Source organism: Lasioglossum baleicum, chromosome 3 (genome assembly GCF_051020765.1).
Source record: "Lasioglossum baleicum chromosome 3, iyLasBale1, whole genome shotgun sequence".
Classification (NCBI taxonomy): Eukaryota; Metazoa; Arthropoda; class Insecta; order Hymenoptera; family Halictidae; genus Lasioglossum; species Lasioglossum baleicum.
The window spans coordinates 17,254,863-17,273,456 of record NC_134931.1 but is presented as its reverse complement, the minus strand read 5'-3'; the positions used below and the strand labels follow the sequence as shown (position 1 = coordinate 17,273,456).

Sequence of the window (18,594 nt, the reverse complement as noted above, 5' to 3'; positions counted from 1 at the left end):
TCTTAAAACGTAAAACTTCTCTTGAAACCGTGCAAAAACATTTTCGATCGGACTGTTATTGTAATAACAGAGTAAGCTCTATTGATCTCACAACCCGTGGTTCACCCTTTATAATGGCAGAGAAAACTAACTAGAAAACTCTCAGTTTTACGAATGGCGTTCGCACAGCTGATAGTTTCTCGCCGATGGAAAAATTGAACGTGTCCATTTGCGCGATTCAACTTTCTGTTTGCTCTCCGAGAGTTTCCTCACTGTCGAACGATGAACACGTACCTTTACGATAGCGCAGAATAGCCCGAATTGTACGACGACACAAGCGAGATACATCGATGAAGGACACAGTGCCCGTGGCTCGCGATCGGCAGCCGAGGCATTCGAAGCCTGTGGGGTCGTGGGGTCGCGGAGAACGGTGCGCGAGGGTATGTTTAGGGTCGCGGTCAAGATGGGAGACGCTGTCGCTCGATCCGACTGTCGGATCCACGCTCGATCGAGGTCTCCGATCGCGTAATTGAAATTCCCTTCGGGTGAATGCGCATCCGGGCACGACGGGCTGCCGTTTGCGGCCGATTGCTGGCTGCAGTCTGCCAGTCGAAGGGGTAGGTCCGATGCGCGAATATGTCTCGGTTCATTAGACCACGGGAATCGTGGTTCGCGCGTGCGATAACGCGGCAATTAGGGTCGGTTCGAGAACGCGACGCTGCTCGTTCCCCCGCGGTTTAATTAGGCTACGCGGAAATAATTGCGTTCGAGAGCGAGCCATCGCGGCATAGAATCGCCAGCGAACCGGCTTCCCCCGATGATCCGATCGAATTCGAGCCTTTTCTTCGGGCTCTCGTAGCGTTAAACTTGCCTCCGACGCGGCAATTACCGCACACCCGAATCGTTATTATCGTTATTATCGTTATTATTATTATGACCGTGATTATTATTTCATTAATTACAGGGCAAAAACCCTCCGCCGTTTCAGCGCTGTGCCGCATCCAGGAAAGGGACTGTTTACAATGGGGGGCACGCGAGCTCGGAAATGTTTGATTGCTTACAGCGGGCAGCACGGTTTTACGGAACGGAAATAAAGGACTCGGCTCGATGTGCATTGTCATGATTATAGCTTCGCAATTTATCTTCGGCTATGCGCGCCCGTTTTAATTGTATGGAATTTTGAGCCTCGCTTTTCACCGGAAACGACGAGCTCGTTGATCGTGCTCGTTGAAAACCGGCATGTTACAAAGCGTGCAGAGCGCAGGAAAATTATGAGGAATTGAAATTGATACGCTCTCGGGCAACGGGAAATAATGATTTCTCCGGCACAAGATTCTGTATGCACATACTTGTTTCTAGAGATTGAACCGCAAGCTTTTGTACAGTCAACTCTCTTGGTACGCGGAACGAAAATTGCGATCTGATTTCTATGTGTCAAACTTAATTCAATTTCAACTGACTTGAACTAATTCAGATTAGGGTGAGGTTGCTCAAGTCGTACCACTTATGAAAAAAAACCGTATAAAACTTAGGATTTATCAAATAATTTATCAAGGTCATCTGAAAGTCTAGCAGATCGTATAGCAGGTCGTTGAATTCGTTTCGACGTCGCCTACAATATTATGAAGTTAAAAATACCCAGTTCCATTTAAAGATATGACAGCGATCTCGATTTTTTGTTGAAAAATTAAACATTGCAATTTCTTGTCGGTTAAATGCTGATTAACTTTGGTAAGAAACACTTTTCTGTCCGACCATCCGAAGGGGCTGAAAAATCGTGGGGACTAATTTGTGCAAATAGTTGCTTCCCCTTTTTTTCTACGATCATAACTTCTGACTGAATTCGGATTACTTCCCGATTTTGGTGCCATCTGAAAGAGCGTTCTTTTAGTTTTAAGAAGAGTCGTGATGACGACTCTAAGAGTTTCCAGTCCCATGCAACAATTTCAAGCAACATGGCGTGCGAAAAGCATCATTTGCGACACTGCTTACTCTTTGCATTCCAGCTTAGGAACCATCATTAAACGCAAATCATAAGGACGCATGTTTGTTATTTGCAAAAGAACATGTACGTTGGAAAAAGACTTGGAGAAAAGTAATTTTTACGGATGAGAAAGGTTTAATCTTGATGGACCAGACGGATGTACATATTATTATCGTGATATTCGTAAGCAACCACTAACAAAAATTCGACGTCAAATGCGTGGAGGTGGAGTAATGGTCTGGGCTGGTATCGGATATAGAGGAATGACAGAAATAAAGTTTATCTCCAATTAATAAAAAATCAAATTTATACGTATGCAGAACGCAGTGCTGAAACACCATATATATTCCAGCAATATAATGCTGTAGTACATTTTGCTAAAATTGTTAAGGAATATTTTTTTTTAAATGAAAATATCTCCACTCTTCAATGGCCGACGTGCTCACCCGACTTTAATATCATTGAAAATTCCTGGGCAATGCTTTCGCAAGCAGTGTATGCTGAAGGCCGACAATTTTCAAATATAAATGAATTAAAAACTTGCATTACAACTGAATGGGAAAATTTAACTCGGACAAAAATTAATAAACTATATAATTCTTTCCCTAAAAGGATGGTGGAAATCATAGAAAGCATAGGACGTTACACACATTATTAGAAAAATATAGTTTGGTGTATATATTGTTATAAGAAATATGTATACTTTTGTTTCATGGAACATATAGTTGTGTTGTATAAAATATATATCTTTATTTTTCAAGTGTGCTATATCGTTTTGTCCGTGTCGGATTATGTGTTTCCCTTCCAATTAAGAGAACTCGTTGACCTAAAGTCAATCTATGTTCTGTTTACATATTCGCAGAAGGTATGTTTTACACACTGCACAGAGTTTCCACGCTGGCATAATCTTAACACGAGAAATTAAAGATAGCACGCGTGTGCTATCTTTTTCTTTGGGAGGGTTTACAGTAAGTCCTCGACTTACGCGGTTAATTTGTTGCAGCGCTTTCCGCTTATCAACACATTCATGGAAAATTCATCACTCATAAATAGCTGAATGCCTATGCTGTACACAAACAAACACTTATCCTAGTTCTAGCAATCAAAAAACGAATTTCACCGTTCGGAATTGGTTTTCTGATTCGCATCTGAGATTACACGCTTCGTGGACTTACTGTAAACTGATATAACTAAATTGTGAGGCACAAGCGATTGAAAGCGTCATTGATATTTGACATCTGCTCATTCGCCAAATCCGACTCGATCCATCAACTCGACTGTTTCGAATACGTCGGGAAGCAGCGACGGGGAAAGCCACTCGCACCGTATATTCCCAGCGAGGCTGTCAGAGCCGGTGGAAAGAATGGCGCAAAACACGCTCGGCGGCACGCTTCTCGTTGGAATCGGTGTGTTGGCGCGCGGCCCCTCCCGTTCCTGTCAACCGACAAGGCGCGGCGGGATCGCAGATAAATTTGCCGGGACTCGCCGGAATTTACGACTTAATCCCGATTTTTCGGGTTTCGTGTGTTGGCGACTCGTTTGGTTCCCGAGGGGCGTGATCGTTCGAAGAAAACGGGAGCCAGAAGAGAAGTGGCGAGCCGAAGTAGAGACGGAAGAAAAAAGAAGAACGGAGAAGAATACTAAGAGAGGGGGTACAGGCTCGATCGTAGCATAGCGTTAAAATTTATGACGGTTATTAATATTTCCGGAGGCTGGGCCGCTGGTCCATCCCAGCTCGTTAAGCTTCTCCTCCCGATCGGCCGGGCGCGACAACCAGAAGACACTCATCTTCGTCGCGAAGTATGTACCAAGTTTGCTCGTGGCTGATAACTTTGCTGCCAAACCTCTCCTCCCATCCTCGTCCTCCGTTGCGGCTGGCTTATTTTCGGCTCTCTTGTCCGTGGAAGAAGCAAAGTCGTCGAGAATCCGAGGAGGGAGCGTGCCGCGGCGGCTGTGCTCGAGGGATCAGAAGAAGTTCGAGAGGGTCCGGGAGCGCGGGAGGGAAGGTCATCGAGATGTTTCCGGGACTTTGTCGCGGAGGGTTCGCGCGACCCGTTGGCGCGGCGGGGGCGCCGAATCGAAAGGGTGGATGAGGAGCGAGGGTGTCGGAAGGCGGCACGATACACAAGTGAAACGTAAACGACATGTTTTCCGGTAGTCTCACCTACGACGGTAATTACGACCGACGGAGGCAACGTCGTAGTCGTCGTCGGAGGCAACGTCGTCGTCGTCGTCGTTCGGTAGTCGTCGTCGGTGTTCAAAGCCGGAGCACTTCAGACTTCCGTGTTTACGGAACGCGAGCGACAGCTTGACGGCTCCCTTTTTTCTTCCTTGTACGCGATTCCCTCTTCCCTGCGTTCCCGTCCCCCCCTCCATACCCCCTCGGCCCCCCTTGTCCACGGAGCCACCCCCTCGGCTCCGCCACGTTCGCCTCCTGCCTCACAATCCGCGCTTTGCCGGCAAGGCAGAAATGCCTGCAGTAGGCAGCGGGCTCGCCCTTTCCCTCCCCCGTTGCTTCCACCTTCTCTTATCCCCTTACCTTTGCCCTCTTTATACCTTCTCTCACCCTCTAACCCTCTAACCCGCACACCCTCCGTCCAACCTTCTGCTCCTCTCGCCCTTTTTTATTTCTCTTCTTTCCTTCGCCGCCTCATCCCTTTTCCCCATTTCCCTTTTCTCTTCTAGCCGTTTCTCGCCTGCTAACCGTGCGCGCGGCCAAACGATTTTTTAACTCCGTATGTATCGCGCGAAATAAATCCGGCAGCCGACGAGAGAACACGGTTTCCCGCTCGGCTTCTAAGAGGAGGGATAAATAGAAACAGAGCGAAAGAGAGAGAGAGAGAGAGACTGGGGCGGTGTGTCACACAGAGCACCGAAATATCGGGTTCTGCTACTCGGCTCGTTTAAACACAGCCTGTCGATGAGAGCCTCGTGAAACGTTTCGATCGCGACTGTCGATCCGCTGATTCACGTTTCCAGCGAATTTTCAGCGGGTTGACGGGACGCGAACTGCGACATTGAAAGACCGAGACTTGCCACTCGCAACAGAGATTTCGACCTTTGTCAAATAGCGAAAACTATCTTATCCACACATTTGATCCTCTCACTCGGTCCTACTCTCTGTACCAGTCTAACATTACTGTTGATTGCACTCTTTCCTATTCTATCACATGTTCGGCTGAAGTTTGATTACCTTAGATGTTCTTTGATTCCTTCAGTTGCGCTCTCTTCTCTTTTCTTCTTCAACTTCGCAAGCCACGCGCTTCGACATTTCTATCTTATCTCCTACTTTCTACATCCTCAATCCTGATCCTTACTTCCATTTCCCTGTAGTCTCTTGTGTTCCAGATTTCTTTTCTGCATCCTCTCGCTTCACGTCCCAGCCAATACTTGTCCGAATCGAAAATTGCTATGTTATTCGATTGTACGTACGTAGAAGTAAATAAGACAATCGAATATTCTGCGAGGAGAACGCGAGTCAGCTTTGCTTTCTATTTCGATACATTTCTTTGGATGAAGAATTTCTCGAACTACGGAGGAGGGAGATGGCGCGTTGCTCGCTTCTGATCGGCGAATAATTGCCAGAGGAAAGCAGATAACAGAAAGAAAGAGAGGAAGAGGAGAAAAAGAGAGAGAGAATGGGCTGGAGGTCGGCCCTTCCGACGAACCGAACACAGGGAGAAAGACGTTTTCGACGAAGGAAGCCGGTCTTCGTAATTTTTCGATCGATAATTCGGTTCGTTCATTTACTCGCTCGCTCGCTCGCTCTCTCAATCTCGTCTTTTCGTTCCATTAGTCGCGGTCGAAGGATGCTTCCGACCGTTTTACGGAGAATACTCGAGGCTCCCTCGCCCACCCGCTCTTTTTATTCCGCGTCGAAGAAGCGATCGGGTCTCTGCGTTTCCACGAGTTGTTACCGGGCAGCCACGTATTTTCGCAGTCACGGTAATTTTAAACGAGCCGCGTCGATCGATCGGCGCCCGTTGCGTTGCGTTTGTCGAGTTTCCTCGTGCGTGCACTCCACTTTGCGGATCGGTAAGGAACCGAATCGGAAAAGAACCGAAACGGCGGAGAACCGAATCGGCGGACGACCGAATCGGTAAAGAACGGAATAGGAAAAGAACCGAATCGGCGAATAATAGAATCGGCGAATAACCGAATCGGCGGAGAACCGGATCGGCGCCCGTTGCGTTGCTTTTGTCGAATTTCCTCGTTCGTGCACTCCACTTTGCGGATCGGTAAGGAACCGAATCGGTGGAAAACTGAATCGGAAAAGAACCGAAACGGCGAACAACCGAATCGGTAAAGAACGGAATAGGAAAAGAACCGAATCGGCGGAGAACCGAATCGGCGGAGAACCGAATCGACGGAGAACCGAATCGGCGGAGAACCGAATCAACGGAGAATCGAATCGACGGAGAACCGAATCGAAAAAGAACCGAATCGGTAAAGAACGGAATAGGAAAAGAACCGAATCGGCGAATAACCGAATCGGCGAACAACCGAATCGAAAAAGAACCGAATCGGTAAAAACGTCCTCCGGCTCGCGGAAACCAACCCCAATGATTCAGCGATCTGGAAACGTCGACGACCCGAAACTACATACACTTCCTTCTATTTACAGAAATATTGTCTGCCGATCTTTCGAATTGCCAGGCTCCCTTGTACGTAAATAGTCATCGTTTGAAATCGATGGTCGATATTTTTGAAATAGAGCACCGAAAGTGGTCGAAGCTGTTTGATCAATTAACGCGATGATTCGCGGTTGCTCGAGTTTGCTGACTTAACGAGCCCACCTCCTGCACGATCGAACCGTAGAGCAAATCTCCGGCCAAGGGTACGAGTAAACAACCGGCTTATTACATTTGTTCGGGACTCGTTAACCAAGAATCCATCGAACTTCGATGCTCTCGAGAGAGCATGGTTGGGACTGGTTAAAAACAATCGACCTCGTTTCGAGAAAAGCGTAACCCGCGCCAACAACGGTACTTCGATACTTTTTCGAAGTGAAAATTCTGCAAATAAATTGACGGGGAAGCGAGTTGGTTGGCATGCATTCACGACGCTGGGAACGCCAGAAAAATTTTTAAATTCTGCATTCTTTTCGAAAGGTAATTTCGTCCCTTAAAGCCGACTTGGGGCGCCGACAAAAATTAGGCTGTCGTTACTGGCGATGCTGTAGTTCCACAGGAAGTTTCATAATTTTCGAAGGCTCCAGGTTTCCCGAGCTTCTTCGCCAGCAATTCAAAAGTTCCGTCTTCCGGGGTAAAGCTACGTTTAATTGGATCCATTGTGATGATTGTTATTAAATCCGCAAGGGTTGCGACTCGTTAATTCCTACCGTGGGTCTGTCGGTTGGAAGGCTCGCAAGATTTTTCTTCAAGTATTCTCGAAACGTTCGCACAGAGGGTGCCTTGTAAACGAGATTACGTGGCACCTGAAATATGGCAGTGGGTGTGGGGCGCGCACCCCATCGGAACCACCCTTCCGCGAGGACACGATCCTTCCATCTTCGGCCACTCCAGCTCGTTTCTTTCCGTCTTCTTACACGGCTCTCCTTTTCTCCTACTTCTTCTTCTCCTTCTTCTCCTTTCTCTTAAGAGCAACGCAGATTAATTGTTTCCTCTCGCGCGCCGGCAACGTGACCTTGTCCTTTCGATACTCTTTCCACCCTCTTCGCTCTCGGCATAAATCTCTGCTACGGTCGCGGGGACCGCCATCGATCATTTCCTCTAATTGATCGATCGGCCAGATCGTGCGCCTTGCGAGACGCTCGTGCGAAAAATACAGAGTCCTCGGAGACCTAACCTAACCCAGTTGCAATAGTTTCATTTCTACTTCATCCCTCGGAAATAAACGTTCCTCTATATACAGGGTGGTCCACCTAAATGTAGCCACCTAAATGTCTCCTTTATTTTTGATGAGATAACAAATGTTTTTAATGCAATGTAAATGCTATCGCCTACCCATTTTTTCCATAAATGAATAAAATCCGCATTCTACAGGGTGGTCCACCTAAATATCTCCTTTATTTGTGCCGACATAACAAATGTTTTTGATGGTATCGCAAGGTGAATGCTTTGAAAATTGTATTTTTTTCTCGGTCTTTTTTCCGGAGTTTTCAAGGTCATCGATATTCTTGTAAATGTATATATTTTTTCCTTCCACACTCTAGTTGACACTAAAACGCATTTAGACATATTAATGACATGACCTCGAAGTAACCTCTGACTTCTAAAACTTGAAGTTAGATATGATATTCATTTCTAAGGGATTGGATCAAGTTCAATATACACTCACGAATCCGAGTCAACTTCAATAACCAAGTTTCATTTCATGGATTTCGATTACTACTTAAACGCAATAATGTTTCAATGATTATATTTGAAAGGTATTAATTTTATACAAACTGATATTGAACCTCGGAATGAGTACTTACAAGTTTCGAAAGGATGCTTACAAGTACTTTGATGTTGAAAGGAATCGAATCTTGGAAATCAGAACTGCATAGTAGGTTTTAAGCAGTTTCTTTATTAAATTCGTAACTATTTAAGAATAATATTTCTGGTAGATTGTGAAATTATAGTTATGCATGTTGAATTAAATTACGCATTAGAGGACAACATAATTGATTTTAAAGGTAAAAAAAAATCATGATTAGGAAAATCAGAGAATTTCCGGCACGATATTCAGAAAAGTTTCGAATCTGTTCGACCAAGATTCGAATATACTTGCAAGTATTATTTCGGTTTACCAAAGCACTTGTAAAAGGTTCGAAACTGTCTGTCTGGCAAAGTTTGAACCTGTTTGCGAGATACTTGAGATCCTGTGGATATGTAAGTCTGAAGTCTCAAGTCTAAATGCTTAATCGCTAATATCAAATCATTTAAATGCTTTGAAGAGTATTGAAAAAATAAGTAAGCACGTCGCAACTTTGGAATCGGGTCTTCATTCGATTTAGAAAGTATGCGAACAAACGCGCGAACGAAGCGCGCGTTTCACCGTGTTTCGAGGTAAAGAAGCGCGAGGAAATTTACCGCGCAACCTAATAGCAGCGCATTATTGGAGATTCCGGCGCGAATAGTCGAACGCTATCGTGAGTGTTTTTCACGAGAATCGGGTTGCTTGTCTTTCCGGTGGCGAAAATTGAAAGCACGCCGCCGCCGGCCCATGAAAGAATCCCTTGCCACCGGAAAAACTTCGACCCGAATAAAATACGGAGTCTCTCTCTCTCTCTCTCTCGTAAACCTGTAAATCACGGCGCGGTGAACAAACTGCGTCGCGGTGCGAGCTGTGCATCACGGCGCCAAGCCGCGTCGGTCTCGGAAGAATTATCGCGACAACCACCGTCGGATATCTCTTCTTCCTCTCTAACCTGCGCGCCTACGTCTTTCTCTCTTATTCACGGTTTCCGTTGTTTCCTTCGCGGTCCTCTATTTTTCCCCCGTCGCCGTTCCAGACGGGATCCGGTTCGCGACCCGGGCACCGTCATCCCTTAAGAATTCTTTGCGAAGTCCCCCCAGAATCTTTTCTTCTGTTGCGCTTATTTCTTTTTTGGTCGCGGTCGACTGCTCTCCGAGGCGAAATTGGGTTAAACTCGTCGGGTCTTCTTCCCTTTAAGCGAAAAGGTTAGCCTCGAGATTCCCACCGACAATCTTCTCGACTTTTCGATCCATTTCCGGGATTCACGACCCAGAGTTGTCAACTAGGAAGTTAAAGGTTAAAGAATTTAGCCAAAATCAATTACAGAAGTCTTCGAAAACTATTAAATCAAAGAGACTGGGAAAATAAATATAGTTGCACGAATTCTGAGACAATTACTTTGATGGCGACCCAGAGTTGCCAACTAGAAAGTTAAAGCTTAAATGAATCTACCCAGAGTCAATTACCAAAGTCTTCGTACAGCTGTTAAATAAAAAAAAAAGGTGGAAAACAAATTATATAATAGTTGTACGAATTCTGAGACAATTACTATTTGATGGCCCATTTCCGGGATTCGGGACCCAGAGTTGCCAACTAGGAAGATAAAGGTTAAATGAATTTAGCCAAAATCAATTACAGAAGTCTTCGAAAACAGTTAAATCAAAGAGAGACTGGAAAAATAAATATAGTTGCACGAATTCTGAGACAATTACTTTGATGGCGACCCAGAGTTGCCAACTAGAAAGTTAAAGCTTAAATGAATCTACCCAGAGTCAATTACAAAAGTCTTCGTACAGCTGTTAAATTACAAAAAAAGGTGGAAAACAAATTATAGTTGTACGAATTCTGAGACAATTACTATTTGATGGCCCATTTCCGGGACCCAGAGTTGCCAACTAGAAAATCGAAGGTTAAATGAATTTAGTCATAGTCAATTGCAAAAGTCTCCGTACAACTCTTAAATCAAAAACCTGAAAAATAAATTGTTGACCGACGCGACTGGCGTCTTTCTCTACGCGTTTCGTATCTGATCGATTGCACCGCGTGCAATACCGTCCGTGTATTAAGAGGTTTTCTCTGTACAAATAAATAAACAAATACTAAATTGTAACTAAATATTGAACACTGCAGCGCAGATTGGACTGTTCCCCTGCCCACTGTTCGTACACTGTTAGCGAGTTAACAGTGAAAATAATAGACTGTTGTCCACCGGAGTAAAACCACTATAAATTCTGCTTTCCAAACTCGTTTATATCAATCCCCAGGCACGTATTTTTTACCGTAGATTACGACAGTCTCTCGGTTATCCAGAAAGTATGCTACGCGGCTCTTAGGGTGGATTTATAGTGGAGCTGCGAGCATATCGATGATAGCGGCGCGGTGAAAAGAAACCAACATTCGTGACAACATTTCGACACATACTAATGAAAAAGTACATATGTATTTTCATTGTTTTTCTTTTTTTTTCACCGCACTATATAATCACTATATAATCCACCCTTAGTGTGGATTTACAGTGGAGCAGCGAGGTGAGCTGTGCGGTGAAAAAAAAGAAAAACAAAGAAAATACATATGTAATTTTTCATTAGTATGTGTCGAAATATTGTCACGAATGTTGGTTTCTGTTCACCCCGCGCCGCTATCATCGATGCTCGTAGCTCCACTATAAATACACCCTTAGTGCTTTACCGTAGAATTTTTCATACTTTCCAGGATTTCGTTCGTCGCAAAAATCGCGTAAAAATTCATTCTCGGTAACAATTGAACCGTTTTGGCTGTAAGAGTGCGACGATTCTCGCTCGAAACTGGCAACGGTGGGTGCAGGTGCGGGCGCGACACGCGACGTGGATCCGCGCGGCGGGCGATTTCCACCCCCGCAGCTTTGCGTCGGGGATGGAAAGCGGAGATCGAGACGCTGTCGGCGAACAGCTGGCGGTTGCACGCGTATTTGCCGTCGGAGGAAACTTTTCAAAAGGTTTAAAGGCTAGAACCTTTGAAAGGATTGAAAGGGCGGTGTGTAGACGAGAGAGCGCGCTAAAGAGAGAGAGAGAGAGGGAGGGGGTCGGTGAGTCGTGGATGGCGGAAGGCGAGGGTGGAAGTGCGGCTGCGGCTTGCGGCGGCAGTGCGTGTCACAGTTTACAGGAGCGTCGCGGCTCCGATAGAGCGATAGGGCGGACGACGGGCACACGGCCTCCGTCTCGTTAATTTTCACCTTTCGGAGAAAGGCGCCTGCCGTTGCGGGGGCGTGTTCCGTTGGTTCGTTCGTTAGCCGACCGACGCGAATAATGCGGATTCCTATAAACTCGTCACGCACCGCGGCCGGTATCGATAGAAGAATGTCCTTTAATTAATGCTCGCTCGCGGTGCGACGCGAATGCCGGCGCTACCCGCACCACCCTCTTCCATCCTCCTTTACCTTCCTTCACCCTCCCAATTCGGTCCTCATCTGCTCCTTTTTTCCCGCGCGTCGCCGCCGACGTCGTTCGAGGGCGCGTTTTTTAGACGATCGCGTGGCTGCTCCAAACTCAAGAGAGAAAGAGAGAGAGAGACTGTTGTTCCACCCTTCTCCGGGCTAGAACGACCACCCCCGCCCGACGGAATCGTCGTTCGATTCCGAGCGAACGAGCACGCCGAGTTACGCGGATTTTTACGAGCCCGCCTACCTCCTGCGAACTTTCTTCTTCCACCCTTCTCTTCGGGAGAGAGATTGCCGATGCTTCCTTTCGGCTGCGAGCTAGCTTACCCTCCGTTACCCTGCGATCCACTGAGTCGCGAAAGTGCCGGAGAATGCGGCGAGCTGCTCTCGATGCTCAATGTCGATGCTCGATGCGGTCGAGAGCCACGGAAATGCTAGACACAATCCACGTAAACGAGGAACTCGCCTTGCCAGGAATATTCTTGTTTAGACGATTCCACGAGATTCGGCACGCGCTGTACTGAACTTCGAGTGTCCCCTTCTCTCTCCGGATTTAATCCTCGATAATGGACAATTTCGCGAGTCCCGAACAGGATGAAATCCGAGCTCGTTCGAGCGACACAACGATATTACAATTGTAGTAAGACAACGAGGAGGTTTCTTGAAATAACACAATTTTTCTGTCCTCGACCGTACTCGTTGTTAACGAGAAGACAGGAGAAGCATAGGGCGTCGACACTTTCGCTTCGTGGAGCGTTATTCTCCCCTGAAAATCTATTTACAATAAAATAATTGAGTTCCTTCTTCTCTGTTTGCAATCGTCCGTAACCAGAAGACGTTCTCCGACGACGGCGGGGAAAAGAGGACGGCCCTCTACAATGTTGAACCGTAACGAGAGTGAAGAGACCTTTCTTCGAGAAGAGCGCGGAAGAGAATGAGAGAGATAGATAGAGAGAGAGAGAGAGAGAAAGAGCCAGGCTTCGTGTAAACCAGTCGTCGTTTAAAACTGTAAATAGCGTAACAAGGCTCGTCTCGGGATCGCGGAGAGAAGGACGCGATGAATATCATTTGTAATTCCGTTAATGGATCGCGCAGCGAAATTCGTCCTAGAATCGTAAAAGAGGTTGAACCCTGCGCGGCAAGCCCGTCTCGCATTTAAATGTCACTCGAGAGAATCTACTCTCTCTCTCTCTCTCCTCTCGACGTTCCTCTTTACGTGCTCGCCAATTGACCTCGTCTATTAAACCGGGGAAGGCGGACGTTTCTGACGGACCGGGCTAGCTGCGACCACCGGGTCCCCTGCGACCCGTCACTCCCTTCTCTTTCTCAAATATCCCCTTCGCTATCAAGCAACTTAATGCCGAAAGTTCCGGTTTGCAGAAGTCTCGATAAAAATATTTGCCGAACACCGGTTGAACGATCGATTTTCTGAAGGTACGCGACCATCTGAGAGTTCTGTCGATAGTTGCTCTCGAGAGTACTCTCAATTTGCGTGTCCATCTGAGAATACTTCAGAAATGTTTTGCTCTCGGAGATTGACGTGAGAGTCAACTCTCGGAAAGTCCTCTCGGGTATGTGGCCATTTCGATAGTTATAAAGTAGACAGCGAATTTTATGCATTTACGACGAAAATGAGTTGATGTGGATTTATAGTGGAGCTGCGAGCATCGATGATAGCGGCGCGGTGAAAACAAACCAACATTCGTGACAACATTTCGACACATACTAATGAAAAATTACATATGTATTTTCTTTGTTTTTCTTTTTTTTCACAGCACAGCTCACCTCGCTGTTCCACTATAAATCCACCCTTAGTGTACGTTAAAACTAAAAAAAAACATGCTGATTGAAAAATCGGTGTTGATATATTTTTATGTATATATATATATATATATATATATATATATATATATATATATATATATATATTAGATGATTTCATAAGTTCGTGCCCGATTTTCTAATCGTAGAAAATATAATAAAGCTGTATTCTTTAAAATTTAACCACATTGTCTGACATAAATACATGTATAATAGTGGCAAAGAAAAATTACTAGAAGACTCTCACTCTCAACTATAGGAATGGAGTTGGTTTAGCATCAGCTAAGTTCTCGCTCTCCGATAGTTTCTCGTGCAGCTCTCCGCTAGCACTCTGAACGAATTTGACTCTCGAGAGTAACTCGCGATAGTTTTACTCTCGGCTGTGGACACGTACCCATGGAATCGATGAAATGATGAAAACACAGTCGGTAATCCCGAAATGTCATACGGTTTAATATACCCGTTGGCAATTTGGAAGTTGGCTGGCGCAAGTCGAGGACCGAGAGGACTCCAGCGAGAAGCTTCGTAGCACCTGGTTCAAAATAAACGGAGACATTGCGGTGCCGGGGTTAATACCCGGCGCCGTACGGAAGCGACTCACGCTCCGTTTCCCGCAATAACTGTGTTCCCGCGATCTTTTGTCATTAACGGCGAGAGCGGCCAGTTCCGTAGAGCAGAGCTGTCCTGCGCCACGCCAACCCCTCGGCTCCCCCGCAACCAGAGAGTGTTTGCTCTGCCATTCTGTTCCGTCTCGCTCGCTCCTGCACCCTCGAATCTTCGAGATCCCCGGCAGGCCTCCGAGGGATTTGCCGAGACAGGATCGAGGGACCGCCTTATCTCGTCAACAAACGTTGTAACGCTTCAAACGATTACGTACGCAAAGATTCCTCCTGAGCGTGAAAAGAACAGAGAATGGAGCGGTTTGCTCTAATTACCGTGCGCTAACGAATCGAGGGGTCCTTCCTTGTTCCCTGTCAGACGGTTAGGCTCGTCTCTTCGACAAAGATTGCCTTCTAGGACATTATTCTGTGCCAAACTCGAAATTCAAGAGTCCGTCCTTGAAATAAATAGTTTCCGTCTCGACCCCGAACGGTCAATCTCTTCCCGGCTGATCGATCTTGTTTGCTGGTTGCAGGTGAACGGGCAAGACGTTTCGAATTCCAGTCACGAAGATGCGGTGCGTTGCTTTCAGTCGGCTCAGGAGCCGATCATCGTGGAGGTGCTGCGACGGCAGCCAGCAGTCCAAGGACAGCGACCAGCCTGGAAAGATCAGCCCGCGGAGAAGAACGAGGCCGAGGAGAAGACAACAGAAGAGGAGAACAAAAGAGAGACGACGGCTCCCGTGTCGCCCACTTTAGTGTCCACGGCGGTCCAGACCGACTGGGCCGGCTTCATCGAGGAGGAGGAACTGCTTCCGGTACCCATCGGCGTCGACGAGCAGACCAACGACAGCTTCGAAGACTTCCTCGCGCACGACATCGACTTCGAGGTGCGTAACGATGTATTAAACCGTTCGACAAGTAATTTCATTTCAATTGTTATCACTGGACTGTGGATCTTTATGCATTTATGGCTTATAAAAATGTTCAACAAAGACTGGAATATAAAAGTCGATAGAATTTTGTACAATTTTTCATTCGTTTTGGATCCACAAAGGTTGTCTCCATTAAAAATATGATACTATTTCGTTCCACTTTTGTCGAGAGAAATTGGAAAATGCATAAACATCCGCAGTCTAGTTATTACTTAACCGTATTTTAAATCGCAAAATTCTGGTATATCTTGGCAACTGACATTTCGCACGTCGTTTCCTGCCTTGTAGTGCTTTCTAACTATTCAAGCATTTTTTTGTCGTCGCATCAAATATGCAAAATCGGAGTACGCATTTCCATCAGCTTTTGCTTTCTTATTACCGCAAGGGTAAAAATGCTGTGCACGAAAGAAAAAGTTGTGCGCTGTTTAAGCAGAGGATGTACCATCCGGTTACCATTTTTCAACATTTCTTTATGCGATGCAAATTGCATTTCGGATAAAGTTGTAAATGTCATATAACTCATGCATTTTCTGCTGATAAAAAAACAGAAATTCTGCGAGCATGGAATCTTTATGTTGCCTGAAAAATCGCGAAAGAATCTCCGTTTCGTTTCTCAACGCTTTGCGGTCCGATGCCAGACTCGACATTCGCTTTCGTCCAATTTTCCTTATTTTCTTGACTGCCATCGCACGTAGTGTTTCCTAAACAGAATATAAATGAACAATGTAATTGTGTAACTAGTTCTGAAGTAACAGATAGGAAACGCATTGGACCGCAAGGGTTAAAGTGTATCCTATCCGAGTGCAAGCTCTGCACGGAACGCGTGCAACATTCGTCCGAATCGACCGGAGGACGGACACCGCACCGGTGTAAACGAGAGGCCGTAACATTTGAGGACGCAAACATCGTTGTGTTCACAGGAAGTGACGCTACGGAAGGCAGGAAGCGCGGAGAAACTGGGGCTGACGGTCTGCTACAGCTCTGGGTCCGGCAGCGAGGACGCAGACACGGAAGTTTATATCTCGGAAATAGTTCCTGAAAGTCTCGCGGCGCGCGACGGCCGGCTGCGGGAAGGCGACCAAATCCTGAGGGTGAGTTCTCGGTGAATTATTACCGCGGACCCAGCTCGGCCAGATATGAGAAACTCGCCGCGCTATGGCGGAACAACGCGAAATGAAACTCACCGCCCCGAAACGCCACTAATCTTCCCTCCCCCGTTTTCCGCATCCGTCGTCACCACCTCCGTAAACCGTAACCGTCTCTCCCGTACACCCGCTGGCATCCCTACCGGATTATCATTTAGAGCGTAAGAAATTCGGAAGTAGCAGCCGTCATCGACGTCGACGAGAATCGAACTACTGGGCTGATTCGATTACTACGGGCCGGGCCGGGAGAGAACCAGCCAGCTCGTCGCGTTTCCTGCACACGAGTTCCTTCCGACCTGCTACCCTTCTAATCTCGTTAGGCGGATTGTAATTACGGACAAAGTGGTCGACTTAAGGGAAATCGGATGGAAGAACGAGCGACGACCGCGTCCCCGGGATTTCTTCCCTCGAACCCGTCTTCGCACCAGTTTCAACTCCTTCCGGGTGAGGTCTCGGGCCCAACGACCTCGCTCGTTTGAGATCTAGAACTAGAGATCGTGGTTTCGAACGTGTATTAAAATACACGCGCAGTAAGAAGCTAAGGATCCGTGAATCAGATCCGCTCTGCACGTTTGAGTCCGGCGACTGATGCATTTATGTTTTTCGTTTGAGAGAGTCGAAAAGACTGATTCACGTTTCCAGGATTGCAAGGTGCGGGATGCGCCTTCCCATTTCTCGATAATGCAATGCTGGGATTTTTCAGTGGTCAAAGGCGCTAGATAAAAGGTCAATCTAGACCGCAGTCGCCCTTAAAAGTCGCTTACAGGGGCGTAATTTACATTATTCCGCAGCATTTAGCTGCCGCAGCTTTATGAAAATAGCTAAATGCGCAGCTTTTGCTTCCCGAATAATGCAAATTACCCCTCGTAAACGTAAAAATAGGAATTTTGAGCGCGACTGCGGCCTAGATTGACCTCTTGTCTAGCGCTTCTGACTACAGAAAAACCCTATCTTCGCATCATCGAGAAATGAGAAACGAGTCTACCCCCTTAATCATTACACGGATTGAGATCCGGATTCGTTCGCTACACGTGAAACAGGGATCTGTACTAAGAACAAGAACCTTGCCTTCTCTGCACAACGTTCACCTCCGTGTTAGCCAATAAAGTAAAGCCTCTTTGCGCTGCGGTTGTCGTTACACGTTTTTTCGTTGGAATCCAATTGAAATTTAGTTGAAATCTGGGGGAAGACCTCTTGAATTCCATCCGATCGATTGAAAATCCGCTGCACGACGCGACGGCTGCATCGGCGGGGGTGCATCGATCCTCACTCTGTCCGTTTCAGGTAAACGGGAGAGACGTGGCGAACAAAGAGCAGACCGAGAATCTATTCGCCGAAACGAAGAATGCGGTGACCATTCTCGTCAGCCGATGTCTCTTCCAGGTGAGCTCTTTCACTCGAGGCTTTAGCTAGCCTCTAGATGAGATTATCTCGTCGCAATCTCGACTAAACATACTGTTCGAATCGTTTTTTCAGGACGACGAGTTCGACGACAGGCACACCTACCGTCAGGTGAGTCTTTGCTCCCTTGTTATAAACAGCAGTTCCAATAGAAATTATTCGCTTTTGTCGGGTTTTCGAAAAGCTTTTTCTCAAGCTCCAGGCTTAATTTCGACACGAATCGTCGGTCCGTCTCCGATCCATTTATGCAGTAACGCAATATCCGTAATTATCGTTCGGTCTTCGAGAGATATAAGATCTAATGGACGAACAAAGTAAGAGGACGCGCGAATAAAGAGCGGATGGCGGCGCTTATTAGGATAGCGTAATTGAGTATGGAGCGACTGATAGGCTGATTGGCGCAAAGTGCTAGAAAGTATGGCACCATGGAACAGGGAGGGGGGGAAGGGAGACGCAAAGGGAACAAAACAGGGATAGAGATCGCTTCCGCGCAATCAGGGCGCACTTGAAATAGACAAAATTGAGGGAGCGCGTTGCGTCGGGTCAAAGACGACTTTTGTAAACGAATTAAGACGCCCCAGTGCGGGACCGTCGCTTTCTTTCGTCGAAATCAAAACCAACACTCGAAAACCGTTGTAACATCGATATCGTATAACTATTATCTCTTTCGGATTCTGTTTTAAAATCAAGACATTTCTTTGGACCCAGACCATTTCTTATTCTATATAATCCTTTTTACATTGTACACATCGAATGAAACCTGTTCTGAGCTTTTAACAATTTATAGAATACAGACGAATTAAATAATATTAAAACTGTTTTGAATAATGGTACGGCAATTTTCACTGGCGCCACAGTAGATATCATTCGAGTGCAAAGGATTAAACAATTA

General features: G+C 46.4%; 1 protein-coding gene across 2 annotated transcripts in view; it reads left to right on the top strand.

Annotated features, from left to right (window-relative positions):
• The window catches only part of Slip1 (SLo interacting protein 1), a 160,630-nt gene that overhangs the window by 138,768 nt on the left and 3,268 nt on the right, over positions 1-18,594 (top strand). Inside the window, exons 2-5 of one of the 2 annotated variants that reach the window (XM_076420690.1) lie at positions 14,815-15,111; positions 16,077-16,247; positions 17,586-17,684; positions 17,778-17,813. In XM_076420690.1, coding sequence (XP_076276805.1) covers positions 14,815-15,111; positions 16,077-16,247; positions 17,586-17,684; positions 17,778-17,813 — 603 coding nt within the window. Of the gene's footprint in view, positions 1-14,757; positions 15,112-16,076; positions 16,248-17,585; positions 17,685-17,777; positions 17,814-18,594 lie in introns of both variants that reach the window. The other variant, XM_076420689.1, reaches the window with a different exon arrangement.